Source organism: Solanum dulcamara, chromosome 6 (assembly GCF_947179165.1).
Source record: "Solanum dulcamara chromosome 6, daSolDulc1.2, whole genome shotgun sequence".
Classification (NCBI taxonomy): Eukaryota; Viridiplantae; Streptophyta; class Magnoliopsida; order Solanales; family Solanaceae; genus Solanum; species Solanum dulcamara.
Genome location: NC_077242.1, coordinates 4,004,561 through 4,026,570, shown reverse-complemented (window position 1 = coordinate 4,026,570; position 22,010 = coordinate 4,004,561). Strand labels below are relative to the sequence as shown.

At 33.7% G+C, this 22,010-nt stretch overlaps 2 protein-coding genes across 3 annotated transcripts; one reads left to right on the top strand and one right to left on the bottom strand.

Annotated features, from left to right (window-relative positions):
* The first annotated feature begins 4,219 nt into the window (after positions 1-4,219).
* On the top strand, positions 4,220-6,059 carry LOC129891926 (serine/threonine-protein kinase WAG1). The gene has a single exon (XM_055967418.1). It carries the CDS (start codon positions 4,401-4,403, stop codon positions 5,844-5,846), a length of 1,446 nt encoding a protein of 481 aa, XP_055823393.1. The 5' UTR covers positions 4,220-4,400; the 3' UTR covers positions 5,847-6,059.
* A 1,486-nt stretch (positions 6,060-7,545) lies between these two features.
* LOC129892256 (leucine-rich repeat receptor-like serine/threonine-protein kinase At1g17230) lies at positions 7,546-12,751 on the bottom strand. 2 transcript variants are annotated; one of them, XM_055967819.1, is made up of 3 exons: positions 8,825-12,748; positions 8,351-8,734; positions 7,546-7,804 (listed from the first exon to the last, which is right to left on the bottom strand). In XM_055967819.1, the coding sequence occupies exons 1-3, from the start codon at positions 11,757-11,759 to the stop codon at positions 7,794-7,796; spliced, it is 3,330 nt and encodes a 1,109-aa protein (XP_055823794.1). In that variant the 5' UTR covers positions 11,760-12,748; the 3' UTR covers positions 7,546-7,793. The 2 variants fall into 2 exon arrangements, with proteins under 2 accessions (XP_055823794.1, XP_055823795.1); XM_055967820.1 differs by lacking the exon at positions 7,546-7,804 and having other exon boundaries at positions 8,363-8,553; positions 8,657-8,734; positions 8,825-12,751.
* Between the last annotated feature and the right edge of the window lie 9,259 nt (positions 12,752-22,010).

Below are 22,010 nucleotides of genomic sequence, written 5' to 3'. Positions count from 1 at the left end.
TTTCTTTATTTTTGTTTTCATAAAGTATACAACATTCTAATCTACGATATAGACTTTACGTTTTGTCAAGAAATTCATAGGTTTTTCAAAATTATCACTATCAAGATTAATGGATAATTTAAATAAATTGGACCTACTAAAAAATAACACAAAAAAATTGAAAAAAAATAAGTGGATGATCGTCTTGATTGAAAATTGTTGAGCATAATGTTCTTTCATTCAATAATTTGTACCTTTCAAGTAATAATCCTCGAGGCATATTATTCTCCTAGTGAACTTCGCGTGGTACGAATATTTATTTTATAGATTTCTTATTATTTAAAGTGTCAAATATGTTTTACTACTATAGTTAAAATAGATTATTGGGGTACATAATATATCAATTCAAAAATAGAAATGTTATACATAACTTTTAAAAAATAAAATTCTTGAAATATATAATTTTGTATTAATGTCAGCTTTGAGAATTCATCAAAGGAAATTACTGCTTTGAGAAATTGTACATACTTACAAAAAGTAGGACAAAAAAAGTGAAATCAATCTCTACTTAATATTCTTCCTCCACGAGTAATTAGTGACTTGCTGATTCATCTATTTGGTCATGATCTTCTTATATGATATCTTTCTTTCTCGAAGCTTTGCTTAATTTTTTGAATTGCTTTTCTGCACTTGGCGTGGTTTAAAATAATGTATTTTTACCCAATTAACACACTAATATTATAATATGACATTGAGAACATTCTCATCAAATGCAATATCTATTGTACATACTAAACAAAGATCAATGTGATTGTTCAAACGAATATTAAACATTGCTATAATAGTAAGAAAATGCAACTAAAAAACTAAGTTAAATAACATTTATCAAATTAACAGGATATGTCCTTTTTGTCAATTGATTGTTGCAAGTATTTACTCATCACCATACAAAAATCAAATCATCATCACACATGTGATATATACCATTTCATTGGCATTACATAATACTTTTCCTCCTTTCGCGTTTGTTTTTTGATTTTTCCTCTCTCTTTTGATTTCATTTTTATTAAAACTATCACCACTTAATAAAATATAAATCAATATACCATCAATTTTTACTGAGAATTCATTTTATGAAAAAATATCCTCCTCTTTCTCTTTATTTATCTATGTATCTATTTAGAAGAGACACAAACAGTTAAAAATGATTGACATTCTATGAAATGTAAACAAGCTTTTTGATGGCTAACCTTTTCAACAAGTATCACCCAAAACACTTCCCCTGTCAAGATTTGTGATACATCCCAAGAAAAAGGAGTTTGTAAGTTCCTATTAAAATAAACGATTAATAGAAATATGAAGAAAGAAAGCAAAAGAATGAGGAAAAAAATATAAGTGATTTTCTTGATCACCTTCTCACGTTGGGAATATTCTTGCATATGCATTTTCTCAATCACAATCATCATTTTTGCTTAAAAAGTGAATCAAAAATTGAATAAGCACCCCAAGCGTCCATTTTCAATGTCTATGAACGTAATAATTAATATAAAGTCATCAATATAATTTAGGAGTTATGATCATCAAAAGTCATGAGAGTAATGAAAATAAAAACAATTAAATTTTTATATTAAAGAATATGAATAAATGAATGAATACTAATTGATACAATCATTTTTATATACAATAATAAGACAAATAAATAGGAAAAAATATAAATAAATAAAAAGGAAAATAAATAAATAGAATTCTTGGCCAAAAAGAGGTGCCACATCACTTTTCTTTTATCTAGCTTTATATTATTTATAGATATAGATTATATTCTGTGAAAAGACTTCCTACAATTTTTTATTTTTTTCTACAATGCAAATCTAGTTTAAGATAGTGTAACAACAACCATATTTCACGTATGATTAAGCTAGCATTACCACCACTACCATATATTTTTGTTATCTTGTTTTAATGCAGCCAAAAATCGTTGCTTTTAGCCACTTGATTTAATTTGCTCCAATAATTTCTTTTTTACACTATTTCAAAAGTATTCCATAATTTGAAAAAGATGGATCAATAATTTCATTTTGTTTTACTGGTTTGTGATTAATGAGATAATGCTGAAAAATCAACTCTATATTCGGGCGTGATTAGATATGTCTGCATATGACTTAATTAGAAGAGTTTCAAAAAATATATATAGAACTTAACTTAGTCCAAAAATGATTAATAGATGATAATAACAACTCTGGCACGTACCAATGAGATCTCTTCATCTTTAATTAGAGACATCGTATTCGAGTTCCTGAAAATAGAAAAAACACACTATTTGCTACCCATAGAATGATGGTGATGCTCAAATCCAAATTTGATCATTCCAGAGAGCATATTTGCTCTGGTTTCAAATAGAACCGTAGGTATATCTTCTCTACTTAGCTAACGATAAGAATATTATTGTACCAAAATGCAAACAAGGTGTATAATTACTTTATTTTCAATAATTAAAAGATAATTTTTGGAAAAATATTTTATTAATAATAAAATTTCAAAAATCGATTAATATTTCTAGCAATCTAGCAAAATTCTGAAAGTTATCTAGAATGGTAGACATAGAACTAGAAAAAAATAATTGATTGGACAATTCAAATCCCAAGGTCATCTGCTTTCAACTGCAACTAATTTAATATAGTCTGAATTCAGAGCTCATTTACTACTCTTACATATATATGAACAAAATATTATTCATTTATTATAAGTGTGGGGAGTCAGTCTTCAAAATTTATTATTTATTGTCAAAAAAAAGAAGAAAAAAGGACAATAATTAGATCAGTGAGAAACGTAGACTATAGACTCACACAGCATGCAAAGCCAAAAAAAGAAAAGACTTTATTTTCTTACCCATTCACTACGCTAAACGCCGTTGCCGCACGGCAGTTTCATAAATGTATATTTTTCTAAAATTGTTTATATTGTATTGATGGTTCGTACGTTTTCTATTATATGTAGCTCAATTCATTCTCTTACTTAACTTATGAGTTAAGAGAAGGAGTGGTCTTCAAATGAGTTAGTCAAATCATTCGATATTTATAATCGTTAAAGGTAACTCATTAAGTGAAAATTATTCAAGATCGTATAAAGAGATTGTCTTAGAAATGAGTTGATGCGAGAACTCATCAATACCCCGTCGCACATCTCAACTTGCCAACTAGAGCATAAATACTATGGTATTAATTGTCAATATCAAATAAATCAAGAATTAATATGAGTTCAATTTCGATATTATGATAAATAAATTCACGTTAAGCCTAACTTACTTCATATACTAGCTTATGAGGTAAAGATTATTCAAAGCCATACAAAAAAACCATGAAATCCCTAAAAGAGCCAATATGGGAGCTCAACATGTATGGTCTTTCTTTTGCTCCTCCTTCCTGTTTTAGCCTGTGAGGTATTGCTCTTGTTGTTCTTTTTAGTTTCAGTAAAGTGCTAAGTAAGTTTAAGTTATTTTTTTTATTCGAAACTCTTAATCAAAACGATATTGAGATATATTTGTCACACGATGCAAGTTATTTGAAAAATAGTTATCAAGCCTAAAGTTACCGTAAACATAATGTAATGTTATTTGCTTTTGATTAAGTCAGCACATTTTTGTTCACAATAACTCACACTATTAAAAATTTCTACGCTTTACATGTATTTCACAATCGTTTAGAGTACAAACTACTAAAATATATGAATAGTGCAGAGATCCCAATGTCAATTAGGCGGCTTCCATTACCTTTCTAAACTCCATAATCACTGTGATCTCTATTTTATATTAGTTGAATTTTTAAGATTAACACGCATATTAAAAAAAGTATTCAAATATAAAATTTAAATTATATTTTTTTTATTACCCTTTTTTTAATCAACTTTATAAAAAAGATTAAATATGAAATTATAAATACAAATAATTATTTATTAGAATATAACTTTGTAAGTAGTGTAGTTTAATTCTTAGAAAATTACAAAACTTCATTGATAAAAATGGTAAACATGAAAAAAATTGCAAATATTTCTTTTGAACTTTAAGTATTTCAACTATTTAAAACAATGATTTTTTTTAAAAAAATTAAGTTAATATGGAATAGCGGGAGTATAACATGGTAAGAAGCATCCTTCTAATTTATTGTTTTTAATATGTCATTAGTATAGCAACTTTCTACAAAAACTTAACTTTGTTACCACTTTCTTTGTTTCGTTTGTCTCTATCTCTCTTCTTGTTGGGTCAACCAACCACGTTATTAACATTAATTATATGTCCCCTCCCTCTGCACCCCTCTTCATTTGATTCTCCTTTATAAAATGTAATGCCATTCCTCCAATAACTCACCAACATTTTTTCACAAAGCTAAGCAAACAAAAAGCACAAAGTTTTCTCTCTGAACATAAAAATGGAAGAATTAGATGCCCTTTATCCACCAGATTCTGATCTTGATCTCAGCTTTACAAGCTGTGCTTCCGTTACAACTACAACAACTGATCGTACACTCAGTGCGAGAAGCAGTTTGGCTCGTAGTAGCCTTACGCTGAGCTTCAACGATCGTCTTTCATGTACGTCTACTACAAACAATCCATCTGCAGAAATCCCCAATTTTCACCACCGTGCACACCGCCAGCATGACCCGAATTGGTCCGCTATTAAGGCGGTGACCACCTTTTCCTCCGACGGCGCTCTTCATCTCCACCATCTTAAGCTCCATCGCCTTGTTGGGTCTGGAAATCTCGGCCGTGTTTTCCTTTGCCGTCTCAGGGATTATGACCATGCTAATTTTGCTCTTAAGGTTATCGATCGGGACTCGCTTACGGCGAAGAAACTCTCTCATGTCCAAACAGAGGCTGAGATTCTCTCCTCTCTGGATCATCCTTTTCTACCTACGCTTTACGCACATTTAGAAGTTTCACATTACAGTTGCTTGTTAATCGATTTCTGCCCTAATGGTGATCTCCATTCCTTGCTCCGAAAGCAACCTGGTAACCGGCTACCCGTCGAATCGGTCAGATTCTACGCAGCTGAGGTACTCATAGCACTAGAGTATCTACATTCCCTTGGAATCGTATACCGTGATTTGAAACCGGAAAACATTCTGATTCGCGAAGATGGTCACATTATGCTTTCCGATTTCGATTTATGTTTCAAATCAGAAGTTTCCCCAAAATTAGATTTCACTACCCGCATTCTAGAAGGATCTAGAAGAAGAAAAAAAAGTTGTTACGGTGACCGGCAACGGGAAGAAACGGTGACCGAGTTCGTCTCAGAGCCAACATCTGCATTTTCCAGATCATGCGTTGGGACTCATGAATACTTAGCGCCGGAGCTCATCAGCGGCGCCGGCCACGGAAACGGTGTAGACTGGTGGGCGTTTGGGGTGTTACTATATGAGTTGTTGTACGGTACGACGCCGTTTAAAGGAAACAGTAAAGAGTCCACCCTGCGCAATATAGCATCCAGCAAAGGAGTGAAGTTTTACGACACTCAAGGAGACGAGCCTGAAGCGAGAGACTTAATAGAGAAATTATTAGTTAAGGATCCAAGGAGGAGGCTAGGATGCGCCAGGGGTGCAACGGATATTAAACGTCACTCATTCTTTGCCGGAATAAAATGGCCATTGATCAGAACTTACCGGCCACCGGAAGTACGGGGATTAACTATAAAAAGGACCAAGAGTAAAGCGCACGTGAGTCACGTTACTGGATTATCATCATCATCACCAAGAAGAAGGCGTTGTTTATGGAAAAAGCTGGGGTATTTAATGAGGATTAAGGGATCTAAGTACAATTTAAACTCTAATCATAATTATTATTGTCATACTAATCACAAGGTTGGAAAATGTGCTTAAATCCATTTCAACCTTATGTAAACCATTTATATTGTCCTTTTTTTCCCCTTATTTCTTTTTTGTATAAGTTTGTAAAGGAGAAGGTAGAGAACATCAATTTTGGGGGGAGATGTTCAATTTTTTTCCTTCTTTGGTTTGTTTCCTTTTTTAAGGAAATTTCATACATATTTGTAAATGAAAAAGAAAGTTATGGAAGAAAAAGAATTTCATTAATTGTGTATCATTTCCTTCTATGCTTTTCTTTTTCTTTTTCATTTAATCCAAATTATAACGTTATAATCTAGTGATATCTATAAGCATCTTTCCCAAAATAAGGATAAAAAATTGTTCATATAGTTTCAAAATGGAATTTAAGAAAAGTAAAATGCACACAATCTTTATTACTATTACAAGAAGATAAATAAACTATTTCAGAAAAATCTTTAATTCGAATAACAAACATCACAACAACTAACAAATGTATAATATATATATATATATATATATATATATATATATATATAAAATATTATTTTAATCATATATAAATAATATAATTTTCTATCGAAGGAATTAGTTCGAGTGAAACCTGAATACAAGTGGCTCCGCCACTGATGCTAGTGATGAGCTTGTAATATGATATTTTAATGCATGAATGATTTTGTCCCATTTCTTAAGTCCCGTTAGAAGTGAATATGCCCATCATAATGTCTTGATATTATTGATCAATCCTTTGTGTTGTTGGAACTTGACTTTTGCTGGAAAACATTATTATGACACATTGACATTTAAACAGATTCTTACAGTCTTTTTATCTAATATTAATGTATAACTTACCTATATTAAATGACAAAAGACACATTGAGGCATCATATCAGTTGTTTTTCCTTTATACGAGATATATTTTTAATTATGCTATTAACTATTTTGTTAATTCTTCTCCACACAAACAATTACATATTTATACTTTATTCTGTAGTCTTTTAATTATCGTAACGTTTTTACAATAAAGGTTATTGATGAATAGATCATCAATCGAAACGTTTACAAGTAACAAAAGAAAATGAGTGTAACTTTTAAACGTGGGATATCAAACTAAACATGAACATATGATACCATGTGGGAGCAATATGGTATGGTACCACATTTCATGCAAATTGCATATGGGTTTCCAAGGTTTTGACTTGTAATTAGTCAGCAATATTTATTATTATTATTATTATTAATTAATATAATAAGTACCAAACTTTGGTGGATGGTAACTGGGAGAAGGGACCAAATTAATACCACTACAATAATATATTTAGTTGTAAAATAATTTAAGAATGGATAGAAACCTAATTATTCCAGAAGGTTTCAAAATTAATCATAAGCCTATTTGCATATTAAATATAAAGTTGCTAGTACAGCTCAACATCGACCGACCATAAGAATTTTTGCAAAATTAAGTATACAAGTTGCAAGACTAGTCCCAATAGTCCCTTTACTAGAAAGTAACATTTATAATAAATGTTACTCACAATATAGTCAAAATTGGACCAAAGTTTTGAATTTTAGCAACGATTAGACACCTTTATAATAATATTCATTATAACTAAAAAGATTCTAGACAAATACATTATTATAAAGAGGTCCAACTGTATCTGTTAATTCAAGAACAAAATATGACCTTTATGGTAACCAAGAATGCCAACTCTGACTTAATAAAATGTTTCAGAAATAACCAAATGATTAGTAACTGAATACCAATTAGGCAGTTAATGTGCAGACAGATCATATAAGTAGATAGAATTTAGAAAAGAAATAGATAAGAAATGCCAACTAATAATTATTAGAGGGGAAGTATGGTATCAAAGGTAGTTGTGTGTACATGAATAATGAGATGCTTCTAACTATATTAGAATTTGGCAGCTTCAGATGAGGCACAACTTCTGCAACTTCAGTTTTCTTTTTTTGGTCTATGTTTGCTTAATTAGAACCTGCAAATAAGATAATGTTGCTGCATTTTAGTTTCTATCAGTATGACTATCTGAATCTATGTTGGTTCGAACTCTCCAAAAAATATTGCTGGATGCAAGTCGGATCCTCCAAAAAAAGTGTCCGACAACAATTTTGGAGAGTCCGCGCAACATTCTGAAACATGTATAGCATGAATACACAAATGCTGCTAAGAAAATGCAGAAACTGGTTCTTGTTAGAAAAAATTTAGCTCATTTCCTCTGTGAACATCCATTCAATATTGAATAATTTCTTTGATTGCAAACTAAACTTAGAATTATGGACATGAAAAGTGAGACTTCCTTGATGTATTAAAATGATACAGTCAAAAATCTCTATAACAATGTCACTTGTTCCAATATCTTTTGGCTCCTATAGAGAAATTCTGTTATAGAGAAAATGTAAGAGAACATAACAAGAAAAATTGGTTCCACAGAAAGCAAGGTTGTTATATAGGATGACTGTTGTAGAGAGGTTTGACTATAGTGAAAAGATGGAACATTAAGGAGGAAATTGATTTTATGCACCTTTATTAGCATCAGCTTCACTTAGAGGAGTTTCGGATGATGGCGATGGTGGTGAAGTGATCACAGATTCCCGGGCTTCAATCAGCATGGCGATGACTTCTCGCATAGTAGGCCTGTTGACAGGGGATGTATTGGTGCAGAACATAGCAATCTTGAGAACTAGAGACATCTCTTCACTTGTTCTTTCAACACTAAAATCCATCCTATTGTCAAAAAGTTCAGTTAGTGCCACTCCTTCATGAATTGATCTCCTTACCCAAGTCACCAAATCGCCTCCCTGATCGAGGGGTTGAACTGGAGACCTACCAGTAATCAGTTCCAACAAAACAACGCCATAACTATAGATGTCGCATTTCTCTGTCACTTTCATTGTGTATGCATATTCTGAAGAAAAAAAATCAAGAACTTAGTCAACTTTTCTATTTAAGGATTGCTCATAAAGAGTATCGTTTAATGCCTAAACACCGGTCTTACCAGGGGCAATGTAGCCGTATGAACCAGCAACCGCAGACATGGATTTTGAGTAAGGGAAGTCAATTAGTTTTGCCAAGCCAAAGTCTCCAACATGTGCCTCAAGCAATTCATCCAACAAAATGTTGTTCGATTTTATATCCCTGTGAATGATATGTGGCTTACAGTCATGGTGCAAATAGCATAATCCCTCAGCAGCTCCTAAGGCAATTTTGTATCTGCTAATCCAATTTAGTAAACCAGTTGTCTTATTCCCGTGAAGTGCTTCCCCGAGGCTTCCATTTACCATGTACTCATATAAGAGAAGATTGCAATCTTGATGGTAGCAGAAACCATATAGCTTGACAATATTTCTGTGATTTATCTTACCAAGTGTAGATAATTCAGCCTGGAAGCTGCTGTCAACACTGGCGGCTTCTCCTTGTGGCTTCAACTTTTTAACTGCAACAAACTCACCATCTGCCATGTTAGCTCTGTAGACAGTGCCACAGGCTCCCCTTCCTATGATTGCGCTGTCTGAGAAATTTCCAGTAGCATTGACAAGGTCCTGATACGTGAACCCTTTCCGTGGAAAGTAATGATCATTGAAGACATCAGGCTTTACTTGATTTTCCACGGACACAAAAGCTGCTTTGTGGTCTCTAATGATCCTACATATAACTACAATCAATACCAAAGAGATCATTCCAACAGTCGCAGAAACAGCGGTAATTATTTTTTGCCTTGAAGAACCGTGTTTCAACCAGCTTGACTTTGAAGCAATCAAAGGGACCGGAGAAGGATCACAATGGCGGGAATCTGACGTGCATAGCCCAACATTTCCAGCAAAGTTGCTTGAGTCCATCCTTTTAAATGCAGGCGTGTTTGGTACTGATCCCACAAGGTTATTGTTAGAAAGATTGCATACTATCAGGCTCATCAACTGTCCTATTGAAGTTGGAATCTCACCAATGAGCTGGTTGTCATTTAAGTACAATGTTTCAAGCATCTGCAACTTCCCGAGGTTGCTAGGAATCGATCCATTGAGAGCATTATGACTCAGATTGAGAGAAATCTGAAGAGTTCCAAGGTAGCCAAGCTCAATAGGAATACTACCAGAGAAGAAATTGCCTCCCATCTCCAAATCAGTTAGTCGTGCTAGTCCACCTAAGCCACCAGGTATCTGTCCACTAAACTTATTATCAGATAGCTTAAGCAGTTCCAAGTTCACTAGCCTGCCAAGTTCATCCGGGAGATTTCCAGCGAATGAGTTCTTGCTAAGATCAAGCCTCTGGAGACTTATACAATTCCCTAATTCATGAGGAATATCACCCGAGAGCCGGTTGGAGGAAACATTAAAAGCAACAAGCTTCACAAGTTTTCCAATATCAGGAGGAATTTGCCCAAAAAAGTCGTTATGTGACAAGAGTAACCTCTCTAATCTTCTAAGGTTGCCTACCTCTGGTGGTAGCAATCCAGAAAATCTGTTGTGAAAAAGCTCAAGAGCTGAAAGGTTCTGCAACTTGCTAAGATCAACGGAAAAACTCCCAGTGAGTAGGTTATCTCCTAGCATTAGCTGCTCGAGGGACTTGCAAGTCTTTAGGCCATAAGGGATATTGCCCGACAACTTGTTAGACCCGAGGCTCAGGAATGTTAACTTCTGAAACTGACAAAGGTTTGAAGGTATTCTTCCTTCAAGATTGTTCTTGGACAGGTCCACTATAGAGAGGTCACTTTTGAGGCCAATAAATCGCGGAATAGGACCCTCTAGGTGATTGTCAAAAAGTTGTAAATTCTCCAAGAATGCAAGATTCTGAAACACTAATGGAATTCTACCTGTCAAGTTGTTTATAGACAAGTCCAAATTCTTAAGCAGCTTCAACTCTCCAAGCTCCTTTGGAATCTTCCCATGTAGTCTGTTCTCGAAAAGGTGAAGCAACCGCAGGTTAGAAAGTAGCCCCAAACTTTTTGGAATGTATCCTCTCAACTGATTTTCGGATAAATCAATCTCAACTGCACTCAAACAATTTCCCATTTGCCATGGAATTGTTCCATTCAACTGATTTGTGTAAATGTACAACCTTCTCAAATTAGTTAAATTTCCAATCTCTTTAGGAATTTGTCCACTGAATGAATTTTCATGCAAAGCAAGTAATTCCAACTTACTGAAGTTTCCAACCTCAGGAGGTATTGCACCAGAGAAAAAGTTGGCCCAAAGAATTAAGTTTGTAAGGTTCTTAAGCCTTTGAAGCTCTACTGGAAAAGACCCTTCTAGCCTATTTTCTGCTACACCAAGTACTTGTAAACTTTCACATTCACTAATTTCAGCAGGAATAGGGCCAGACAGATAATTTCGCCCGGCCCTGATGATCCTAAGCCTTTTCAATTTACCTATTGAAACAGGTATCTTTCCAGTAAGATTGTTACTATAAATAACAAGCTCCTCAAGAAGTGACAAATTTCCAATGTCCTGAGGGATTTCACCATAAATGTAATTCTCACATAAATAAAGCTGTCTAAGTGAGGTAACATTGCGTAGTTGGACAGGAAACTCCCCATGGAACCTATTGGTGCAAAGGTTCAATTTCTCCAAGCTATGACATCGCGTAAAATCGTCAGGAATTTGACCAGAAATGAAATTTGATGACACATTCAATACTGTCAAGTAAGGAAGTTCACAAATTCTTGAAGATAAACTACCAGACAAGTTACGAGCATCGATATTGAGAGAAATCACCTGATCATTTGTGCTACACTTAACACCATCCCATTTGCAAGGACTCAAGTTTGAAGAATTCCAACTTTCAAGATTGTTATCAGGGTCATTAAGGGACTTTTTGAACTCCAAAAGAATAAGTCCCTCCTCATTTAAAGATTCACCAAATCCAGCAAAGAAAAGAAGAATCAACAGCACAAAAAACAAATGCTGTTGGATTGCAGAGTTACTATAACTTGCCATTTCCAAGGATAGAAGGGAATAAATGACATGCTTTTTAGTTTACACTAAAGTCATGTCAATATTTTTTAGGTATGAAAACTTGGAACCTTCTGAGTATGGCAATGCCCCAAAAGATGTAGCAGAGCTAATGGCAGACCAAGAAACAGATACCATTAAGCAAGTTTTGAGATTCCAGGGCCCATAACTGCCAACCCAAATTTAAGAAGCAAAAGTAAACATGAAATCTAGAATTGTTTTAACCTTAATGAACAGAAAAACACGCCACTCAAGACATGCAAATCATCAATATACTACAAATCAAGAAATGGGGTTTAGCTATAATATGAAATCTAGAATTGTTTTAACCTTAATGACCAGAAAAATATGCCACTCAAGACATGTAAATGATCTACAAATCAAGAAATGGGGTTTAGCTATTATATGAAAATCTTGAATTGTTTTAACCTTAATGACCAAAAATAATGCCACTCAAGACATGCAAAAAGACCAAAGATCAAGATTCTGAAAATCAAGAAATGGGGTTTATCTATAATACTTAAAACAAAGTAAGAAAAATAATTTAGAGGATACAAAAGGGATGTGAAAACAGAGAAAATAATTTGGCTAAAAAAAGTTGACTGATTGATAAGGCAAGAAAATGGAGAAGGACCACAATGGATAGAGTCAACTAGAACTTTACAGAATGGAAGGAGTACTAGAACATGTGAGTGTGATATGTGAATGAATACAACTATATGATGATAAATTGTTAACCACTAGTTTTTGCTTCTTCTTCCTCTTAATTCTCCATCTTTTTCTTGTTGTAATTCTAAACATCATGATTTCATTCTCTAGTTGGTCCCAAATAGTAGTACTCTGTTGCTTTTACACCATGTATGTATGTAAGTGTTGTTGAGATAAAGAGAGATAGAGATTGATCATATGAAAATATTTCCTTGGAGTTATCTCTCAGCCAACTATTTCTAAGCCTAACAATATGGGATTATTTGATAAGAAGTTCTTGCCCACTAGGACTCATGGAATTTCAACTTCTCTAATTACCCCCTTTAACTTTTTACTTTTAGTAAACTTTCCAGTGTCCAGTTTTCACATTTTATGGTAAAAACTCTTTCCGTTAAAGACGACTTTATTTCGAGAGCTTGTATAGCACTTTGCTTCTTCTTCTTTTTTATTTTTTCACTTTTTACCCAATGTTTGATATCTGTATTTTGGTTTGTCTAATTCAAAGTCGGCCAAAAAGTCCATTTTGACACTCCCCCGATTTTATTTTCTGAGCTCAAATTGTCCCTCAACTTTCTTATTTTCCACTTTTCACTTGAAATCTGGTATTCACTTTCTAATCTGACTAATTTAGATTAATTCGGACAAAGAAATCTACTTTGAAGAGTAAAGCGTTCGCTACCAAGATAATTTTATTTCAATCAAACCGATGTTTTACTTCTTTTTTTCCCGCTTCCCACCTCATGTTCGATATTTGCTTTCTAGTCCGTCTTATTCAGACCGGTCAAGAAGTCCACTTTGGCACTCCATGTCGAAGACGACTACATTTCCCGAGCTCAAATCCTCCTTTAACTTCTTTTTTCACTTTTCATTCGATGTTCAGTTTATTCTTTTTAGATTCGTGCGAAAAATCGTGAAGAATTACTACCAATAATAATTTTATTTTTAAGATTTAAATCAAGACCTCTAATTAAATGATCAAAGTACTTACCATTTTATGACGACATTTGGTGATCAATTGCCTCTTTTTTCACTAATTTATCTTTGTTTACCATTTTATCACGACATTTGGTGATTAATTGCCTCTTTTTTCACTAATTTATCTTTGTCGTTTATCTTTTTCCTATAACAAAATTGGAACTAGTCTACAAACGTCATGATATCTTTAAAGAAAATAGTCATGTTAGGGATATAGTCCATTTAGTAGTGGGTGGATGAATTGGAAAAAATGTAATGTTACATTGTATCCTACCACAGGCCAAACTTTCAGTAATGGGTTTGGCAGAAAAAGAATAGGTTATTTGGTAGGTACATTAATAAAAGTTCAAACAATCATGTCTCTATCTCAAATATTTGTTAACCTAATCAGAAAAAATAGCATAAAAATTAAAGTTCATGTAATCTTGTCTCATCTCAAATAATTTTTCACTTTTTAGGTGAGTACTGTACGAAATGAAAAATGTTTTTTAGGAAAATAAATGATTTTTTAAATTCTTTTTTTGTATGTTCAGTAAATAAGTAAAAAATATTATTTTAAATTTGTTTATAATGTAGATAAATATTATGAAAAGTGTGGGTGGGAGGTAGGGGGGGTGGAGATGGGAGCTACCGGGGTAGAAGTAAATGTTGGGTTTAATTGATAGGTTGGATGAGAAATTGAGGGAAAAGAAGTGGATGGAAAAATAATTTGTTCTCTCTTGCTTCATGAAATAAGCATTAGCCCCACATAGGTGGTGGAAAGAAAAAGTCTCCTACTTAAAAGTAGAAGCACTCCTTCATGTTGCTAAAGGGTCAAGAAGAGGGTCTCCTCTCGCGTCGTCGTCGTCGTCGCTCGCTCGGCCTCGACTACGGCTTTGGACCAACCCGACCAGTTTATTTCCCGAATTAATTTAAAAATTATTTCCCTCTATTTTTTCAACGGATTTTTTGAAAAGTTGCAACCTTGTCCTAAAAGTTGCAAACCTTTTCTCAACAGACAAACTTTTTCCCAACAGGTGTTTTTTCTTAAAAGGTGCAAACAGGCTATATATATATATATCTATTAATCATCAGAATATTCAATACGAAAATTCTGATAGACATCTTAGCTTCTTCTTCTTCTTTTCTGCACTTCTTAAAAACTCGTGTGATATACTGCCTTCGAGTGGTTCACAGACATCAGAATTTGCAGTACCTCTATTTTGGTGAGTAAATCGTTCTATCCTGGGAGGAAAGATTTCAAAACCTCGAGTACGTTGAGGGGAATAATTTCCTTAATGACACACTGTGTATTCAGTGGGTTCGATTTTTGTTCTGACATTAATTTTTCAGATACTGTTATTATTTTTAGTTTCAGTTCAAATTCTGTCTTTTATTACTTTCAATAGTTATTGTTACTGTTTTAATATTTACAATACAGTTTACTAACAGTAAATATATATAAGGTGTGTTGGAAGGCCGTGAAACTTATTTTACCTAATGGAATATAGAAAAGTCATTTTTCTCATTTGAGGAACTTGTTTCTAATTATTTTTTAAAATCGAATATGAAAAAATTAAAAAATATTTTATAAAGAATATTGTAGCTTATGGTATGCACACATCAAAAGTTCTAATAAATCTCAGTCTCATCCAAATGACACCAGATAATTTATTTTTCACTTAAAATCACTCGTGATTGATGACTCAGTCAATATTTTAATCAATAAGATTGATCGTCAAAACTTTTTTAGTAAAATATTTACTCCTTTTGGTCCCTTTTTATCAAATGTTTAAGGTTTTGACACACCCATTAAGAAAGTTATCTGATAGTACTAATAATAACGGGTATTTAACTAAATTGCTCACATCACTTTCATAAATGAGCAACAAACGAATTTATTTTTATTTTTGATCACAAGAAAAATTGTAATCGCTATTCTTTGGATGCATACAAAATAAACTTTTCTCTTATACTATGCTTACAAACCACCTCACATAAAATAAATTCGACCCAATTCTTGTAATGTTAAAAAGTTTTGAATTTGAGACCTCCGTCATGAAGGTACCCAGCGAAATCATCGATCTGAGCCACCTCGAAGGGTTAATATATATGCTTTCTTAGAGTAGTAAAGTTCGTTTCGAATAGAAAAAGGGAAATAAGTTGATTGAGGTTGTGAAGTACATTTTTTGGACCAATTTTTTAATATCAAAGTGACAGATAAAAATGACTGAATATTGATTATAAGTTAAAACACATTTGGTGTAGCATTTTGTTAGTTACTACTTTAAACTAAGTATTTTGCGATCAGCATTTAATACGAGATCTTTTAAAAAATCATTGAACTTGTTTTTCTCTTTCTAACAGGGATATTATTTTTCTAATTTCTTAATTAAGAAACTTATGTTTATATAAAGTGAATATTTGACCAATCAAATATTAAAAAAATAGCATTTTTCTCACATATATATATTCTAATTTCAACAATACACTGATATTTTTGTGCTTCAAACATTTTTTTTTTTTAGTAACATTTATTTGCTATATCGTTCTAGGATCAGAAGCTTAAAACACTTGAACAACACCAGAATCAGTGCCTGCACTCTCATTGACAAAGCTCATAAGCTTCATACGATTTCCATTTACTTTGCTTTGTTATCATTATATAGTTTTTACTTACAATTATCACCATATTCAATTGCTAATAACCTGAACTTAACGAACTAAATTAATACACGTGTCCTTGACCTCATACAATAAACAAAGTACATGTTGAAAAGTCTGACATTACACATTTTATTGATCATATATGCGTTATTTTACAGGACATGGGCTAAAGTATCTGACCCATCACCCAAACATGAAGAACCTGTGAAGTAGTTTATGAAGCAGCACCCCGTTACCAATTTTTTAGCAAGTTGTTTATAGCGTGTGAATTAAATTTGACAGATGTTTCTATTAATAAGTTGTTGTGAAGTTTGGTGCATTGGACCTTTTGTTACGCGATATTTACTCGGATAACTTATATATACTGATAATGTAAAGAAATTATCGTTTTCTATATTCAACAATGCAATCTCGTCTTTATTTTATGACCATAAAATTAGTAGAAACATCAAAATGGACGACATGAATCTGATTTATTAATGCCCTTTCCAAAATAAAAATAAAAATAAAAATATGTGAATGTTATAATTGAGGCCAAAAATATTTAACTGATCAACTTTATTATGTGGCATAAAATTACACAAATTGCTCTTAAAATAGACTGATCTGTTATGAAAATAACTAACTTAGCAAAATTAATTAGAAAGAGATAATGAGGAGAAAAAGGAAAAGAGAAGAGTTGTGCGTATTGTTTTTTTGTGTGTTTTCCTCTGCAGTTGTACACACATATATATAGGCAAAATAAGTGATTGATTACATACCAAGTGGGCAAGTTGCCCACTTACAAGTGGGGCCCACTTGGAAAGCATCCATTTCCTAACACTCCCCCTTGGATGTTCATATATAATGTGCCTCCATAAAAACTCTATAAGAAATAATATACTAAGTTATTCTGATGTTGTGTCTCGTTAAAACCTTACTAGGAAAAAACCCAGTGGGAAAAGCCTAATGAAGGAAAAAGAGTACACAGATCTGATAATACGCCTTGATTGCTGCCTCATTAAAAACCTTACCAGGAAAACCCAGTGGGACAAAACCTTGGTTAAGAAAAAAAGAGTGCAGCGCGTATTTTACTCCCCCTAATGAAAACTTCATTTGATATTTTGGAGACGTCGCATTCCAACCTTATGCCTTAGCTTCTCAAAAGTTGATGTTGGTAATGCCTTTGTGAATAAATCTGCAAGATTATCACTTGAACGAACTTGTTGTACATCAATTTCACCGTTCTTCTGAAGATCATGTGTGAAGAATAATTTTGGTGAAATGTGTTTCGTTCTGTCTCCTTTTATGAAGCCACCTTTCAATTGAGCTATACACGCGGCATTGTCTTCGAATATAATTGTGGGTACTTTAACATTATTTTTCAGACCACATCTTTCTTTGATGAACTGTATCATCGATCTCAACCACACACATTCTCTACTTGCTTCATGAATTGCTATTATTTCAGCATGATTTGAAGAAGTAGCAACTATGGACTGTTTTGTAGATCGCCATGATATAGCAGTCCCTCCGTGTGTAAACAGATAACCTGTCTGAGATCGAGCTTTATGTGGGTCTGATAAATAACCTGCATCTGCATAACCAATAAGGTCTGCGCAACCTTTGTTAGTATAAAACAAATCCATATCAATAGTACCCTTCAGGTATCGCAAAATATGTTTGATACCGTTCCAATGCCTTCGCGTTGGGGATGAACTATACCTTGCTAGCAAATTAACAGAAAATGTTATATCAGGCCTAGTTGCGTTAGCAAGATACATAAGTGCACCAATAGCACTAAGATATGGTACTTCAGGACCAAGAATTTCTTCATCCTCTCTTGGAGGTCGAAATTGATCTTTTTCCACTTCAAGTGATCGAACAACCATTGGAGTACTTAATGGATGTGCTTTGTCCATGTAAAATCTTTTTAAGATTTTCTCAGTGTAGGCAGATTGATGGACAAAAACTCCGTCTGCTAAATGTTCAATTTGCAGACCTAGACAAAGTTTTGTCTTTCCAAGGTCTTTCATTTCAAATTCTTTCTTTAGATATTCAATTGCCTTTTGGACCTCTTCAGGGGTTCCAATGAGATTTATGTCATCAACATAAACGGCGAGTATAACAAACTCTGATTCCATTTTCTTAATAAAAACACATGGACAAATGACATCATTTATATAGCCTTCATTTATCAAGTACTCACTGAGGCGATTATACCACATACGCCCTGATTGTTTTAGACCATATAATGATCTTTGGAGTTTTATTGAGTATACTTCCCGAGACTTTTTACATGCTTCAGGCAATTTTAATCCTTCTGGGATTTTCATGTAAATTTCATTATCAAGTGAACCATAAAGATAAGCTGTAACCACATCCATTAGGTGTATTTCAAGATTTTTATGTACAGCTAAACTAATGAGATATCGAAATGTTATTCCATCCATAACCGGTGAATATGTTTCTTCATAGTTGACTCCGGGTCTTTGAGAGAATCCTTGTGCAACAAGGCGTGCCTTATATCTTACAATTTCATTTCTCTCATTTCTTTTTCTAACAAAAACCCATTTATAACCAACTGGTTTTACACCTTCAGGGGTTTGGACTACAGGTCCAAAAACCTCACGTTTAGCAAGTGAGTCTAATTCTGATTGAATTGCCTTTTGCCATTCTGGCCAATCACATCTACGTCGACATTCTTCGACGGATTTAGGCTCAAGACTTTCACTATCTTGCATGAGATTAAGTGCAACATTATATGCAAAAACATTATCAACCGTGATTTTAGATCGATCTAAATTTATCTCATCACCGAAAGAATTTATTAAAAGTTCTTCATTTACTTGAGTTTCGGGTTCACTGATTTCTTCAAGAATATCAAGATTACTCAAATCTTGACCTTCTTTAGGAGGTTCTATTGTAGTATCATCTTTATTATTTCTCACGCTTCTTTTTCTAGGATTTTTATCCTTTGAACCCAACGGTCTACCACGCTTCTGTCGTGTTTGGGATTCAGAAGCTATGATACTTGTAGATGGTCCTTTTAGGACATCAATCCGGATAGGTACATTCACTGCTGGGATATGTGACTTAGTTATCCGTTTCAAATCAGTAAATGCATCTGGCATTTGATTTGCTATTTTCTGCAAGTGGATGATCTTCTGGACCTCCTGTTCACATGTGCGGTTACGTGGATCAAAATGTGATAGTGATGAAACTTTTCACGCAATTTCTTTTTCTTTTTCGGGTTCCTTTTTCTCTCCCCCTAATGGCGGGAAAATTGTTTCATCAAATCGACAATCTGCAAATCGAGCAGTGAATAAATCTCCAGTCAACGGTTCAAGGTATCGAATTATGGAGGGTGAGTCAAACCCAACATATATGCTCAACCTTCGTTGAGGGCCCATTTTTGTACGTTGTGGTGGTGCTATAGGCACGTACACCGCACAACCAAAAATTCTTAAATGGGCTATATTTGGTTCATGACCAAATACTAATTGTGACGGAGAGTATTTATTATAATGTGTCGGTCTGAGACGTACAAGTGCTGCTGCATGTAAAATAGCATGACCCCAAACAGTAATTGGCAATTTTGTTTTCATTAGTAGAGGTCTTGCTATCAATTGTAGGCGCTTTATAAATGACTCTGCAAGGCCATTTTGAGTATGAACATGAGCAACAGGATGTTCAATTTTTATCCCAATTGATAAGCAATAATCATTAAATGCTTGGGATGTAAATTCTCCAGCATTATCAAGGCGAATGGTCTTAATTGGATAATCTGGAAATTGCGCTCTCAATCTTATTATTTGTGCTAACAACTTCGCAAACGCCAGGTTGCGAGATGATAACAGGCACACATGAGACCATCTAGATGATGCATCTATTAGGACCATAAAATATCTAAACAATCCACTTGGTGGATGAATAGGTCCACATATATCTCCATGTATACGCTCTAAAAATCTAGGAGATTCGATGCCAACCTTCAGGGTAGATGGCCTGACAATTAATTTGCCTTGATAACAAGCAGCACATGAAAATTCATCATTTGTAAGAATCTTCTGGTTCTTTAAAGGATGTCCAGTTGAATTTTCAAGAATTCGTCTCATCATTATTGATCCAGGATGACCTATTCGATCATGCCATAGCACAAATATATTTGGATCAGTAAACTTCTGGTTTACGATCATATTTGCTTCAATTGCACTAATTTTTGCATAATATAGGCCAGATGACAGAGTTGGTAATTTTTCCAAAATATATTTCTGGCCTGATACACTCTTGGTTATACCAAGATATTCAATATTCATTTCATTTAATGTCTCAACATGATATCCATTTCTGCGGATATCTTTAAAACTTAACAAGTTTCTTGGGGATTTAGAAGAAAATAGTGCATCTTCTATAACAATTTTTGTCCCCTTAGGTAGAATTATAGTAGCTCTTCCGGAGCCTTCTATCATTTTTGAATTACCAGAAATTGTAGTAACATTAGCTTTTCTTCTAAGTAAATTGGAAAAATATTTCTCGTCTTTAAATATAGCATGGGTTGTTCCACTATCAATTACACAAATATCCTCGTGATTTATCATTGATCCAAATAAGATTTGAGGCATTTCCATATTTTCTTCACAAAGAAAGAAAGTAAATATTATAATTAATACATAATTTGTTATACAAAATTTTATTTTATTACATGGATCTAGAAAAATACAAACATAATATTTAATACATACAACAACAAAGATAATTGTTTAAATATTATCTGGCTTATCAACATTCATATTTACTTCTGGAAAATTAAAGAAATCAGCTACATCCAGATGCATGGGCTCAATATTGTCCTCAGAGATAAAATTTGTCTCTGGATTATTTTCTGCCCTCTTTAACGATGCCTGATATAGCTGAACCAAGCGTTTTGATGACCGGCAAATCCGCGACCAGTGCCCCACACCTCCACATCTATGACATATTGTTTCTGAATTATTCTTCGGTAAAGCTTCTGGCTTTTTACCCTGCCTTTTATATTGCTGGTTATTTCTTGGTGCCAGCCGAGCATCATGATTAAAATTTCTTCTTTGATTACGACCACGACCACGACCACGACTGGGGCCATGGCCTCTTTCTCGTTGGTTAGAATTTGCCTGATTCACTTCAGGGAGTGGCAAAGAACCAACGGGCCGACTATCATGATTTTTCATTAATAATTCATTATGGCGTTCAGCAATAAGTAAGTGAGATAATAATTCAGAATATTTTGTAAAGCCTTTTTCGCGATATTGCTGCTGCAGGAGCATATTCGCGGGTGGAAATGTGGAGTATGTTTTTTCAAGTTTATCTTGTTCCGTGATTTCATCTCCGCATAAAGTTAACTGAGCTATAATTCTAAATAAAGCAGAATTATATTCAGTTATATTTTTAAAGTCCATCAGTCTCAGATTTAACCAGTCATAACGTGCTTGTGGAAGCATGACCAACTTCAGGTGGTCATACCTTTCTTTTAAATTTTTCCACAATTTCAAGGGATCTTTTAATGTAAGATATTGTAATTTAAGACCCTCGTCAAGATGGTGGCGGAGGAAAATCATAGCTTTTGCACGGTCTTGACTAGATGCCGTGTTATCATCTTTGATGGTGTCTGCCAGACCCATCGATTCAAGATGAATTTCGGCATCTAGTGCCCATGAAGAGTAATCTTTTCCAGAGATATCCAAAGCAACAAATTCAATTTTTGAAATATTTGCCATTTTATGAAAATAAATTTAAATAAAACTCTTACCACTTTTTGTTACCTTGAAAAATTAGCCGGAGCCTCGTGCTGATAACGTGTTATGAAAATAACTAACTTAGCAAAATTAATTAGAAAGAGATAATGAGGAGAAAAAGGAAAAGAGAAGAGTTGTGCGTATTGTTTTTTTG